The sequence below is a fragment of the Typopeltis vanoorti genome, chromosome 1, assembly GCF_054136105.1.
Source record: "Typopeltis vanoorti isolate ZY-2024b chromosome 1, IOZ_Tvanoo_1.0, whole genome shotgun sequence".
NCBI lineage: Eukaryota > Metazoa > Arthropoda > Arachnida > Uropygi > Thelyphonidae > Typopeltis > Typopeltis vanoorti.
The window spans coordinates 93591813-93605169 of record NC_143549.1 but is presented as its reverse complement, the minus strand read 5'-3'; the positions used below and the strand labels follow the sequence as shown (position 1 = coordinate 93605169).

At 35.7% G+C, this 13357-nt stretch overlaps 1 protein-coding gene across 1 annotated transcript in view; it reads right to left on the bottom strand.

Moving 5' to 3' along the window:
* LOC150110213 (uncharacterized) overlaps positions 1-11894 on the bottom strand; it is a 200879-nt gene extending 188985 nt beyond the window's left edge. Inside the window, exon 1 of the mRNA XM_090398444.1 lies at positions 11694-11894. Coding sequence (XP_090254570.1) covers positions 11694-11792 — 99 coding nt within the window. The 5' untranslated portion in view covers positions 11793-11894. The remainder of the gene's footprint in view (positions 1-11693) is intronic.
* Positions 11895-13357: the final 1463 nt, after the last annotated feature.

Genomic DNA, 13357 nt, shown 5'->3' with positions numbered 1-13357 from the left:
CATCCCCATTCCTATGCCCATTCACTCAATCTATTCAAGTCTTCTTGTAAGGCTACAACATCTTCTCCACTCTTCATAGTTTGCCCCAACTTTTCATCATCTGCAAACAACTGAATATCTCCATCTAAATCTTTCCCAATATCATTAATTTCCTCTTCCAGGATATTGCTCCACCATACACAACTTGCTGATACCTATCAGATAGCCAGTATCCAATCCAATGTAATAATCTAATATCCAACCCCCAACTGCTTTAGTGTGACTATCAACTTATCATGTGGTAATTATCTATCAAAAACCTTTGCAAAATCTAAGTCTACTACTGTGTATTACTTTTCTCTGGACAATGAAGCCATCACCTTATTGTAATAAGTAAGTAGATTACTAAAGCATGACTTCCCTTGAGCAAATCCAAGCTGTCCATCAAAGATAAAACCATCGTTGTCAACCTAATTCTGGATCCTAGTTCTCACCAGCTTCTCCAACACCTTAACCACAAAATCTGATACAAAGATAGGCCTATAATTTGATGCTTGAGTTCTATCACCTCCCTTATGAAGTGCCACAAACTTGCCTTTCTTCCGCTCCTTTGGAACTCGACCCAAGCTTATTAAAAAAATATGTAAAGGCAGATGCCAATGCTCTGGCACATTCCTTCAAAATACATGGAGATATATTATCAAGCCATACAGCCTTATTAACATCAAGTTTGCACAATTCTCCATATACCTCTTGCTCAATTATAGTCAGTCTTTCCTCCTCATCATCAACCGCTCTCAAACTCTCCATGATATCACATTCACAAGAATGAAAGACCTTTATGAACTGCTCATCAAGTATCTCTACTATATCTTCTGCAGCAGTTGTTCTTATACCATTTTCTCCAATCAATGTCATCTTTCATAATCATTCTTTTATTTTGCTGGCTACACATCAAAATAACTTCCTAGGATTAGCTACCTGGTAACTTTTGCTACCTTTGCCAACCAAGTCACCTTCCTTGCCTGTTCTTTGTAATCCTCATGGAATTGATTATTACCACCCCTCTTATGCTGCCTCCATAATGGCTTTTTCCTCTGTATTACATGCTTAAACTCTTCATTCCTCCATTTTACATCTACCTTATTTAACCTTCTGATCCTTGGAATATATTTAGATATATTGCTTCTACTAGACAGTTCTTGAATATCTCCCGACCTGCATTGATCTCCTTTTCAGCTAACTCCTCATTCCATGCTACACCTGCAAGCTGTCTCCTGAGTTCCTCATAATCACCTTGTATTTCCACATATACCCTTTTCTCGCAGAGGTCCTTACACTGCTGGCAACCATCCAGGTAATCACTTCATGGTCACTCTCACCAACTAAAGGGTGATTTAACATCTCATTTATAATTACATTCTCTGATGAGATGATCAAATCCAAGACCCTGAATCCTTGTGTGCTCTCTGTTACATACTATCTGAGGTAGTTATCCTTCAAAAACTCAAGAAATTCATTTTCTATACTTAATGATCATCCTTTTGTTATTTGCTTGACTAATTTGATTATACATTTCATAATCAGTAACATCCACATTACCAGGTCTATAACAGAATACGACTAAGTATTGCATTCTATTCACCTCTATCGCACCCCATACTACCTCAAAACAACTGCCACTACTTCCCTCTTGCATTTCTACTTTGTATGGACATAACTTTTTCTCTATCATCAATAGCACTCCCCTCCCTTTTTACCCTTTCTATCTTCAAAAAGCACATCACACCCGTCCATCTCTATTCCTGTCAGGATGTCATTGTCATCCAACCATGTCTCACTTATTCCAACAATTCTTGGGTGAAAAGACTCAATTAATGCAACTATTTATTTATACATTTATATAATACAACCATTTATACAGAAGTGTAAGAAACACTTCTTACAGATGTGTAAGAAGTGTTTCTTACACTTCTAGCATTTGTATATAAACATTTAATATAATTTAATATAATTAATTTAATGTATATAAACGTATAAAAGTAAGTATTTCATTCTATTCACCTCTATCTCACCCCATACTACCTCAAAACCATTGCCGCTACTTCCATCTTGCGTCTCTACATTGTATGGACATTACTCTTTCTCTATCATTAATAACACTTCCCTCTCTTTTTACCCTTTCTATCTTCATGAAACACGTCATACCTTCCATCTCTATTCCTGTCAGGATGTCATCCTCATTCAACCATGTCTCACTTATTCCAACAATTCTTGGGTGAACAGATTCAATTAATACAACCATTTATTTATACATTTATATAATGCAACCATTAACACAGAAGTGTAAGAAACACTTCTTACTAGAAGTGTTTCTTACACTTCTAGCATTTGTATATAAACATACCAGCTCATTCTTGGATCTATAGTTAGTTCCACTGATTTGTTGAATTCTCCATGCTTAATTCGAGCCATTTCATTTTCTCCTTATTCATCTCAGAACCTTCTTCAAATCCAACTGTTTTCCCTTGATATCAGGTCACCCCCATTCCCATTTTGTCTGCATACTCATTCACATAAAACGTTCCGATTGTATCACTGAATAAGGTACAGAGACATCTACAGACTGTGCAATATGTTTCTCAACATACAGTGCAATTAGAGACAACTGGGATAAAAATGGCATTAACTAATGAATTGCATGTCCCCCTCTCACAGAAAATGCTGTATGACTCAAGCAAAACCATATGTTGCCGGTGCACCATATGGTTTTGTTTCAGTGAACGTGTTAAAACGAAGAAAGATATAGTGAATGTGTTTCAGATATTATATAAGGAACTCGGTTGAAGAGAATTAGCTTGTCTTTGTCATTCAGTAGCACGATCTTTTGTTAATACCACACCAATCATATGAATGCGGATGTATGAAGTTTGAGAAGCACTGCTCTACGTAACTGGAATGCTCTCGCTCTCTCTCTCACACACACACACAAGGAAGCAATAAAGAAATTGCGTAACTCGGAACAGAGAAAATTTCCAGAAATGAAAATAATAAAAAACTGAGTATCGGCGTATAAGACGCACCCTGTTTTTCAGACCTATTTTCAAAGAAAAAAAGTGCGTCTTATACACCGGCAAATATGGTAATTGCAATGCTGAAACGAATGTTCACATGTAAAAATAAGGATGTCATTTTGCCTCTTTACAAGGCGTTGATATGACATCACTCGGACTATTGTACGCAGGTCTGGTCTCCTGGGTTTCATTGTGATTCTGATATATTAGAGAGAGTGCAAAGCACAGTGTTAAAAATGATATCAGGATTATGTAATACTGATAATGAAGAAGATTGAGAATTTGTAGACTGCAGACACCAGCAAACAGGATAAAGAGGGATGATATGATTGAGACTTATAAACTTCTGAAAGGGTCATACAGGATTTCAGTTGATGGAATTTTTTAATTTATCAAGGGTAGAAAAAGGACAAGAGGGCATCCTTGGAAGCTGAAAATGAATGCTGCTAAGAAGGGGGGGGGAGCTAGATTTTTCTTTCATAGGGTGATGCGTGATTGGAATGGCTTGCACTCACAATGTCCATTGGATATTGTGAGTGCAAGCAGCATGAATGAATTTAAGAATAAGTATGATAGCTGGTGCGTGTAGTATGTGACCTCCCTCAGTGAGTCCCTGACTCCCTTAAGGTCTCTCTTAATAATAATAATAATCTCATTCATAATCCTTGCTCTCCACCTCATCTCACCACTGTCATACCTGGGCAATATGCTTACAACCTTTCTTATCACACTACTATCATTTATCCATCTCAACACCCTCCTGATATCCAATCTGACGTGTTCTTTGTTCCTAGTCAAGTTATTTGTCCCTATTACAACTATCAACTCTTTTGCTTGCTTACTTTTCTAGAAACATCTTTAAAATGGTAATTTTGCAAATAAGGTGTTAGATCATATGCTCAACAGAACCAAATGAGAAGACTTTCAGATAGACTAGAAAATAACCTTGTTATGAGTAATCTGCGAAGGCTATGATCAGCAGAGGAGTTGGGTGAAATTCACATTCGATTAGTAAAGAATTCATCCACATGAAAACCTAAGCAAAAAGAGACTGCATGAAGGAAAATGAACATCCAAGTCTTTGAATTTCACAAATATAAGTAGTCTTAATTCCAACCTCAAATGTGCCCATTTTTTGTAACAAGCTAAATGTTTCTGCTTCTTTGATCCCTACTCATCTTCTTCCCAATAGACAGTTTTCATCTTAAAAGAAGATATCATGCAAAAGTTCAATGTGATATACAATGTTAGTTTTCAATTCAGAATCTCCCCTCTCCCATTCTATGAATTCATCTGCTGTCCTTATCACTCTCCTAATTTCACCAACCCATTATGAACTTCCGATTTTCTTTCTTTAAAGGAAATCAAAAAATTCAATGTTTCTCCAATCCAATCTTTCTATTAGGGAAATAATCACCTTAAAAATTTTAATGTTCACAACTGACTTTGTGTTTCTGGCTGCAGCTAGAAACAGAATATTAGACTTGATTTCCTGCCTTTCTTCTTACAATCCAAAAGCTTCTGCTACATATGTGCTTGTAATACATCTTCCCTCTGGACAGCTGCTACTGGTCTGAATCAGCAAAATTTCAGAAAGCTTAATTCAGAATTAATTTTATATTAATATGGTGAGTAATAATTGTTAAATATAACAAGAATCAATACTGTATTTGTAAATTAGTTATAACCATATAAAATATTACTGAATATCTTTAAAAAAGCAAAATTACATGATAACCACAGTAATAAACTTTAATAAGAGTACAAATATTTTGTTAATGCTAATTAAATTTAAATTAAATTAATATTAATTAAAATGAATTTTGATTTCTAGCACAGCAATCCTTTTTAATTGGTTTGTTGTATGTACCTTGTATTCCTTTTTCTTTGATTTGCTTGTTGTTTGTACACACTGATGATGTACTATTATATTCAGCACAAAATATTTGTACTTTCATTAAATTTTATTACTGTGGTTATTATGTAATTTTTTTTTTAATAAATTTGCTGTCAATGCACATACTTCCAGAGGTACTTTTAAAAAGATTATAGTGAATATATCTTTATAAATCTGTTACTAATATCTTTGCAGCTCCCAGTCATAGCTAATATATACTGAGTTTCTTATCTTACTACACTGTCAGGTTAATATTAAGTGGGACCTATTTATTCAAGCTATTTTTTAACCTCCTTGATAAAGTATTCCCTTGAGTGACCAAGTTGGATTTCAACTCTTCCAGAAATTTTATGATTATTTGTATACTTCCTAGTACAACTGTTATCTACAACAGTTCAACTTCCTGTAAATATTTTTTGACCATTCTACATCTCTACTACTGTTTCAATCACTAATGTATATAAATAGTTATCAACCTTATTTTTTTTTAAATAAAAATGAAGTGCTTAGCTTATTATTTATCAATGACATAAATGTTGGGTAATTTTGAAATTTTTTATAATGTGTTTATCATTCCTGATGGTAAGGCTTATATGTTGTCCATATTTATAACTGTACTTTTTAAGAAAATTATGGTGTATACTCAATACTACAGTAATTTTAATTAATATTTCTGATATTTTGAAAATGTCACAAGATCATGAAGCATGACAACCAAAGTTGAGCCTAAAGTCCTAAATAGTGCCACCCCTCCTAGTAGGTTAAAAAAGGGCAGTCTTGGCTGTTGGGCTGAAGGTCTAAGGATGAGTGCTTCCAGAATTCAGGGAATGTTTCATTTGTTGTTTAATTTTGGGAGGTTTCTTAAGGCTAAAGTAGAATCTGGAAATACTCTCTCATATCTAAAAGGTTTTTATAAGATTAATGCAGGGGAAATGTTTCAGCTGTGTGATAGTGATGGAAGAACAAGAGGTCATCCCTGGAAATTAAGGAAAAATGTGGTTAACAAGGGTGTGAGAATGAGGTTTTTTGCCTGGAGGGTGGTGAATGAGTGGAATGCATTGCCTGACTCAGTTATGAGTTCTTCGTCTGTAAATGAATTCAAGAACAGATATGATAGATATTGTTTTGATAGTTTGGGTCTTCCGTGATGAGTCTACTGACTCCATGGAGATACCAGTAATAATAATAATATCTGTATTTGCTGCAGTGGAGTAGAATGGCTTGCTTCCAGCATATCTTGTGGTGGGTGTCCAAAGCATGATCAGCAGGTCCTGAGTAGCTGAAGTGGTTTAACCAGATATAGTCCATGTGTTCGGCAATTCTACTATTGTCTGTTATGCCATGGTACGACAGTTTGCAACTGCAAAGAACCTAGTAAACACCTGACAGGTCTACAGTTGTGGATGGTCTTTGGAGTAGATAAGGGATATATATCTACTTATATCAATTATATTCTTATATTATCTGTAACTTGTTATAAGGTTGTATGTCTATGGAATTTTTGCTAATTTTTCAGATGTGCCCTGGGTATATGGAACTGTGACAGATTTTGTGTAGTCTCTGTTATGGAACAGGAGTAGTTTGGGGTTTTATTATTTTTAGATTTGATGGAGATTGTAGCCATTGGCTAAGCAAGTAAAAATGTGGTCAAGTTCAGAGGGATTAAGGTAATGTTATCAAGAAATAATTAATTTTGCCTTGTTATGTATAGGGCTTTTATAATCCCATATTGTTAAGAGGGATAGTGGCATGACTGTTGATGAATGTATCTGCCAGTGTGTGTGTGGGGGGGTCTGTAAACAGACAATGCCAACGATACATCAGGTTGGCATATAATAATGTAAGTATGTAAAAAGGTGAGATTGCTGTTGTTTACCTTTTCTAAGGTGAACCAGATCCTAGGAAGTTGGTTGTTTAGATGTGTTTAGAAATTGTTGAGAGCATCCAGGCCATATGGAGAACACGTTGTCTACTACATTGCATAGCCAAATTGTGGGTTTATGTGGGGAGGAGCTTAAGGCTTTCTTTTCAAAGATCTCCATGAAGAAGTAGTTGGCTGAGAAAGGAGAAAGCACAGAGCCTGTGAACGTCCGCTTTATCTGTTTGTAGAGTTTTCCCATACCAAACAAAATAGCTAAAGTTCATGGTGAACTTAAACAGTCCCGAGATAGCAGGAGAAAATGACATCATGGAAATTTATGTATACAGATGACATCACAACTCAGATCACTTCCATTTCAAGTTGCAAAGAATATGCAACAGAGGAAGCATCAAAATCTGACAACCACTTTAAATAGTGTCACTTACAACCAAACCTGCAGTCACTGCTTTCCATTTAAATAACACCCAATTAAACTATGCTCCTAAAGTCTACTTTAGAAATAGCATGGTAAAATAAAACCCCAAGGTATCTTAGAGTGACTATCGACAGATCCTAGACTTTCAAAGATCACTTGACAAAGATTGCTGGCAAATTAAAAATTTGCAATAACATCTTGCAGAAATTAACACGCTACCTGGAATATGCATGCTAGTACATTATGAACAACAGCTTTGCCATTAGCATTTCCTACAGCAGAATAGTGTGACTTAACAGTGTTTCCACCTCAATGATTGATGACCGTCTCACCCATCTTATTGTTCCAGAGGTAAATTATATTTACCTCTGGAACAATAAGCTCAACACCTAATATCTTCCAACACTTAGTAATATCGTTCCTCCTCCATCATGGAGGAAAACCTGAAGACATCTCATACACACAGACTGATATATATATATATATATATATATATATATATATATATTAGGATAACCAAGCAATTTTATATGCTTGGTTATTTTAGCTCCTAATCCCAAGTATGCAAACAATTAAGTTTGCGCCTGAAACAAAGTTCAAGTCTAAAGATGGTACAACACCAGGGCAGCTCATTGTAAAGGTGGTTAAAGCTTTGATCACTATTCTTAGTATTTTCCATAATGTAAAGCACATCTCACTAGAAGATGTATACTGCAATGCATTATGGGTGGGGTCACTACCCAGACCGGTTTCGACCTTTTTTGAGGTCTCCTCAGTGAGTAGCTAGACCCTAAATACCAAGGTTTTAGTAATACAAAGCCTTATCAACTTTACCTATATAAGTTGCAACAAGGTGTATTAAGTTTTAATAAAAATCTCTGGAGGAGATATTGATGGGAATAAATTTTTAACTTGGGTATATTGTATATTAGGATAACCAAGCAATTTTATATGCTTGGTTATTTTAGCTCCTAATCCCAAGTATGCAAACAATTAAGTTTGCGCCTGAAACAAAGTTCAAGTCTAAAGATGGTACAACACCAGGGCAGCTCATTGTAAAGGTGGTTAAAGCTTTGATCACTATTCTTAGTATTCCTACAGCAGAATAGTGTGACTTAACAGTGTTTCCACCTCAATGATTGATGACCGTCTCACCCATCTTATTGTTCCAGAGGTAAATTATATTTACCTCTGGAACAATAAGCTCAACACCTAATATCTTCCAACACTTAGTAATATCGTTCCTCCTCCATCATGGAGGAAAACCTGAAGACATCTCATACACACAGACTGATATATATATATATATATATATCAGTAATACAAAGCCTTATCATATGATAAGGCTTTGTATTACTAAAACCTTGGTATTTAGGGTCTAGCTACTCACTGAGGAGACCTCAAAAAAGGTCGAAACCGGTCTGGGTAGTGACCCCACCCATAATGCATTGCAGTATACATCTTCTAGTGAGATGTGCTTTACATTATGGAAAATACTAAGAATAGTGATCAAAGCTTTAACCACCTTTACAATGAGCTGCCCTGGTGTTGTACCATCTTTAGACTTGAACTTTGTTTCAGGCGCAAACTTAATTGTTTGCATACTTGGGATTAGGAGCTAAAATAACCAAGCATATAAAATTGCTTGGTTATCCTAATATACAATATACCCAAGTTAAAAATTTATTCCCATCAATATCTCCTCCAGAGATTTTTATTAAAACTTAATACACCTTGTTGCAACTTATATAGGTAAAGTTGATAAGGCTTTGTATTACTAAAACCTTGGTATTTAGGGTCTAGCTACTCACTGAGGAGACCTCAAAAAAGGTCGAAACCGGTCTGGGTAGTGACCCCACCCATAATGCATTGCAGTATACATCTTCTAGTGAGATGTGCTTTACATTATGGAAAATACTAAGAATAGTGATCAAAGCTTTAACCACCTTTACAATGAGCTGCCCTGGTGTTGTACCATCTTTAGACTTGAACTTTGTTTCAGGCGCAAACTTAATTGTTTGCATACTTGGGATTAGGAGCTAAAATAACCAAGCATATAAAATTGCTTGGTTATCCTAATATACAATATACCCAAGTTAAAAATTTATTCCCATATATATATATATATATATATGATAGCTACTCACAGACTGATATATATATATATATATATATATATATATATATATATATAGGCAACTGACCAGGATAACTGTGGCATGAAGCTACTGATGAAGCCACTGATGTTGCATCAATGGCTTCTGACCATGGGAGACGCAAACAGATGCTCCACAAATGGAAATGAACTGACCCCGCCATAATGAAACAGAAATATCTTATATGGACTTTTTTTTTGATGGTAAACCTGAAGCTACATTGTGCTCTCAGAATAGATTAAGCTATGATGCATTTTCTATCATCAAAAAAAATCAAGTAATACCTTTTATTCCCTTATAGGGAGCAGGCAAGGCCATTTTAGCCTTATCTATCTTTTGGAGACCTGAGGAAGGGGGGGGGGGGGGATTTCAATCTCCACTGGTGTCCAATCAGAAATAGCATGCACAAGACTATCACTGATTATAAGTGGCATCCAACAAGAGACGACTGATGTCTCATCCCTCTTGGTCCCTAACACAAAATGTTACTGTCTGAATCAGTGAGTTATACAGTTAATTTTCTTGAGTTTATGGGATGAAAAACCCAAGTTTTCAGAAGAAAAAACCCATATGCCCATATCAGAAATTCACTAACTCAGGAACCACCTAAGAAAGGATTAGATAACCTCTAGTTGATAACTAGAATCAAACCAAGGTCATTCTTCAGGCTGCCTAGCACATAGGATACAAACACCACATCCACTGAGCTACACAGGCCTCTGCCTTTTCTGTTTTATGAAAGAGTTCAACTTGTTTATGCTCCTGTCATTTTCTACATGTACATCTTTTGCTAAAAAAATAACTGGAATGTTCACAATGAAAGATCTTCTCCCCCCCCTCCCCCCCCAGGATAAAATAGCTTAATTTATTCATATGGAGTTTCCTCCCTTTTCTACCCCATCCCTATTGGGGTGAGTTGAGTTCCTCATGGTGGGGGGGGGGGGTAAGTATTTATGGCTGTAGATCCGTGTGTGTTCATGGGGCCAGTTTGTCTGCTTGCAGGATGAAAAAATCCAGATAAAAATCCCAGATTTTCCCCCTGCGATTTTTCATTCCTGGGACAGCAGGGAAAAATCCTGCTGTCCACACCCAAGACTGGCTAACTTGGCTATAGCTGAGGAAGATCCTTAAGCTCCTCACATCGGCGACAGGAATTGAATCCAGGACACTCCTTCCCCAAGCATATGGTTGTGAGGCACAAAGCCGCTAGGCGTGTAGACAGTAACTTAATAAATTCCTTTTTTTAACTGATTTGGTCTTCTTTACATCTTTGTGATCCCCTAGCCTACTATTCATTCAATTATGTCAACCTGCTGATCATCAATCTGATCAGTGGTCTTACTCTGTTGTTAAACACAGACCATACACAGTCAACGTAGCTTTAGCCAGTGAGCTTCGGCCAGCCTTTATAAGCGTGCGTGTTGCTTGGGAAAATTAAGTTACAACCAACTTTTTATGACAATGTATTGACCAGTTCAAAAAGAAGAACGGTAAGGTAGAATTTGTATTCAAGTAGATAAACTGAAAAAGACAGAATATCATTTGCAAAATAAATGTTGTATTTGTATGATTAAATGTACATAAATTTCGAAATATATACTTTTAAATGGTGTAATTCATTATTCCGCTAATCAGACTTCATTCACACCAACAAGAGCCATCGCGAATTTCAAGACCAGCATTCACCCCTGTATCTGATTAAAAATATTACAAATATATCAATAAATATATTTATTTATTTAATATATATATTATAATATTATAAACTATATAAATAATATTATATATTATAAAAATATATAATATATATTTAATATATATCAATATATATAATAAATAAACAACTTAATAGTTTAATTATTCAGAGCATGTTATATCATGCACATACAATATATCCAAGTATTCGTGTAAATATGATGAGTTAAACACAGCTCACAAAAACAGTAAAATGGACCATTTGGCAGTTTATAATTTAGGTTTCTTTCTACTATAAATGGAATAAATGAGTCACCAGCATGAATTTGATACTGTACGAAATAGGCAACAGAAATGTTTAGAAGAATGCTTCATCCGGCTCAAAAATTCAACAGAAAAAAAAAAAAAAAAACTAGCAAGTAATCAAATAAATAATAAATAAATAAATAATATCTGCACGTCACTACATCCGCATACTGTCTCCTAACTTGCTGAAAGAACTTCAACAGTAGTTTAGGTTTTCCTTTATTTTCATTATGTAATAAAATACTTGTTTCACACACTTAATTCTATATGAAAGAAATACACTACCTACCTTACTCCAACATATCAAATCATAATCTTCACTTTCAACCAATCTCCATAATTTTAGAAGAAATCCAGGAACATTACCATTGTTTTCCGTCGAATGCATGGTGATAAATGTCCATTAATACTTCTTAAAACAACAAAATTTCAACAAACGCAATATTCCATCACAAAATACATCAACACACGCACAAAATATCGCTGCATGTTGTTTTGACGTCATTTGCAATATTGTGCCGATAGATGTCACGAGTGTAGGAATAATGAAATGATGACAAGGGAATACATATTAAATTACAGTTGCTATTCCAGTTTTGGAAAAAAGAATGGTCTACCAAGAAACGAGGGTTGTTTCTTTGCTGTGGTGTGGAGTTCCTCCCAATTTTCCTCATCCATCCCTTAGGACCGGCTGAGATTGTACCCTCGCAGTGAGGGACTTAAAAAAAAAAAAAAAGAAGAAGGCTTCTAAGTATGTATTTTTGACTGTAAATCCGTGTGTGTTCACGGGCCGGTTTACTTGTTCTGTGGGACGAAAAACCCGAGTTTTTTCCTGAAGAAAAAGCCCTCTGGTTCCGTATGAGACGGCGGCCGAAACAAGAGTTATTTAATATATATTGGTAGACAAAAACAAAAAGCTAAAACTTCATTTTAGAAATTATGGACTTTACAATCGTGTTATAAATAACTATTTTAATTTCCCGACGTTTCGACCTTCATATGAAGGTCATCATCTGGAGTATACACAAATATACAAAGTCAAGCGGAGGTTACATTTCACACAGCATGCTAAAGAGATAATGATTTGATCAACGGTTATTCTACTGGCATGACCTGTAGTGAAAATATAATATATATAAAAAATTACAAATAAAATAAAAATAAATAAAATAAATAAATCATCTAACGCCTTTTATTCCCTAATAGGGAGTGGGCGGGGCCTTTATACCCTATCCAGCGTTTGGAGACTGAGTGAGCAGTTCAATCTCCATCGGTAGCCAATTAGAGATAGTGGACCATGTCTATCAATAATTATATGCGGCTACTGATGAAGAGACCAGCAAACAAGTGCTGCTATCTCTTGGTGCCTAACCTTAACAGGATATGTTATTGTCTGAAATGATGTGGGTACTATGGTCGATTTTCTTGAGTTTATGGGACGAAACACTCGAGTTTCTGGGAGAAAAAACCCCTTGCCCCTGCCAGAGATCGAGTAACTGAGGAACCGGTCGAAGATAGGAAAAAGTTCTTCCAGTCGGTGACTAGACCTTCACCTAGGTCTAACTTCGAGCGGCCAAGCACAGAGGACACAAGCACCACTTCCACTGAGCTACACAGGCCTATTAAAAATAAAAATTAATTCATTAGAAACTGCATCAAAGCTATATTCTATTTATTATTATTATTCCTGATACCTCAAAGGAGTCCGAAGACTCATTGTGGGAGGACATCTACAACTGTCTCTACACCTAACCTCTACTACGAATCATCTCCATCAACGCCATCTACCGCCCAACTCCAACACCACCACAACTAGTAATTTTTGTCTGTAAATTGCGTGTGTTCTGAAGGGCCGATTTGTATGTATGCGGGACGAAAAACCCGAGTTTCCGGGAGAAAAAACCCTGCTAAGATTTAAGATAACATCAGAGAAACATTTTGTCATATAGATAG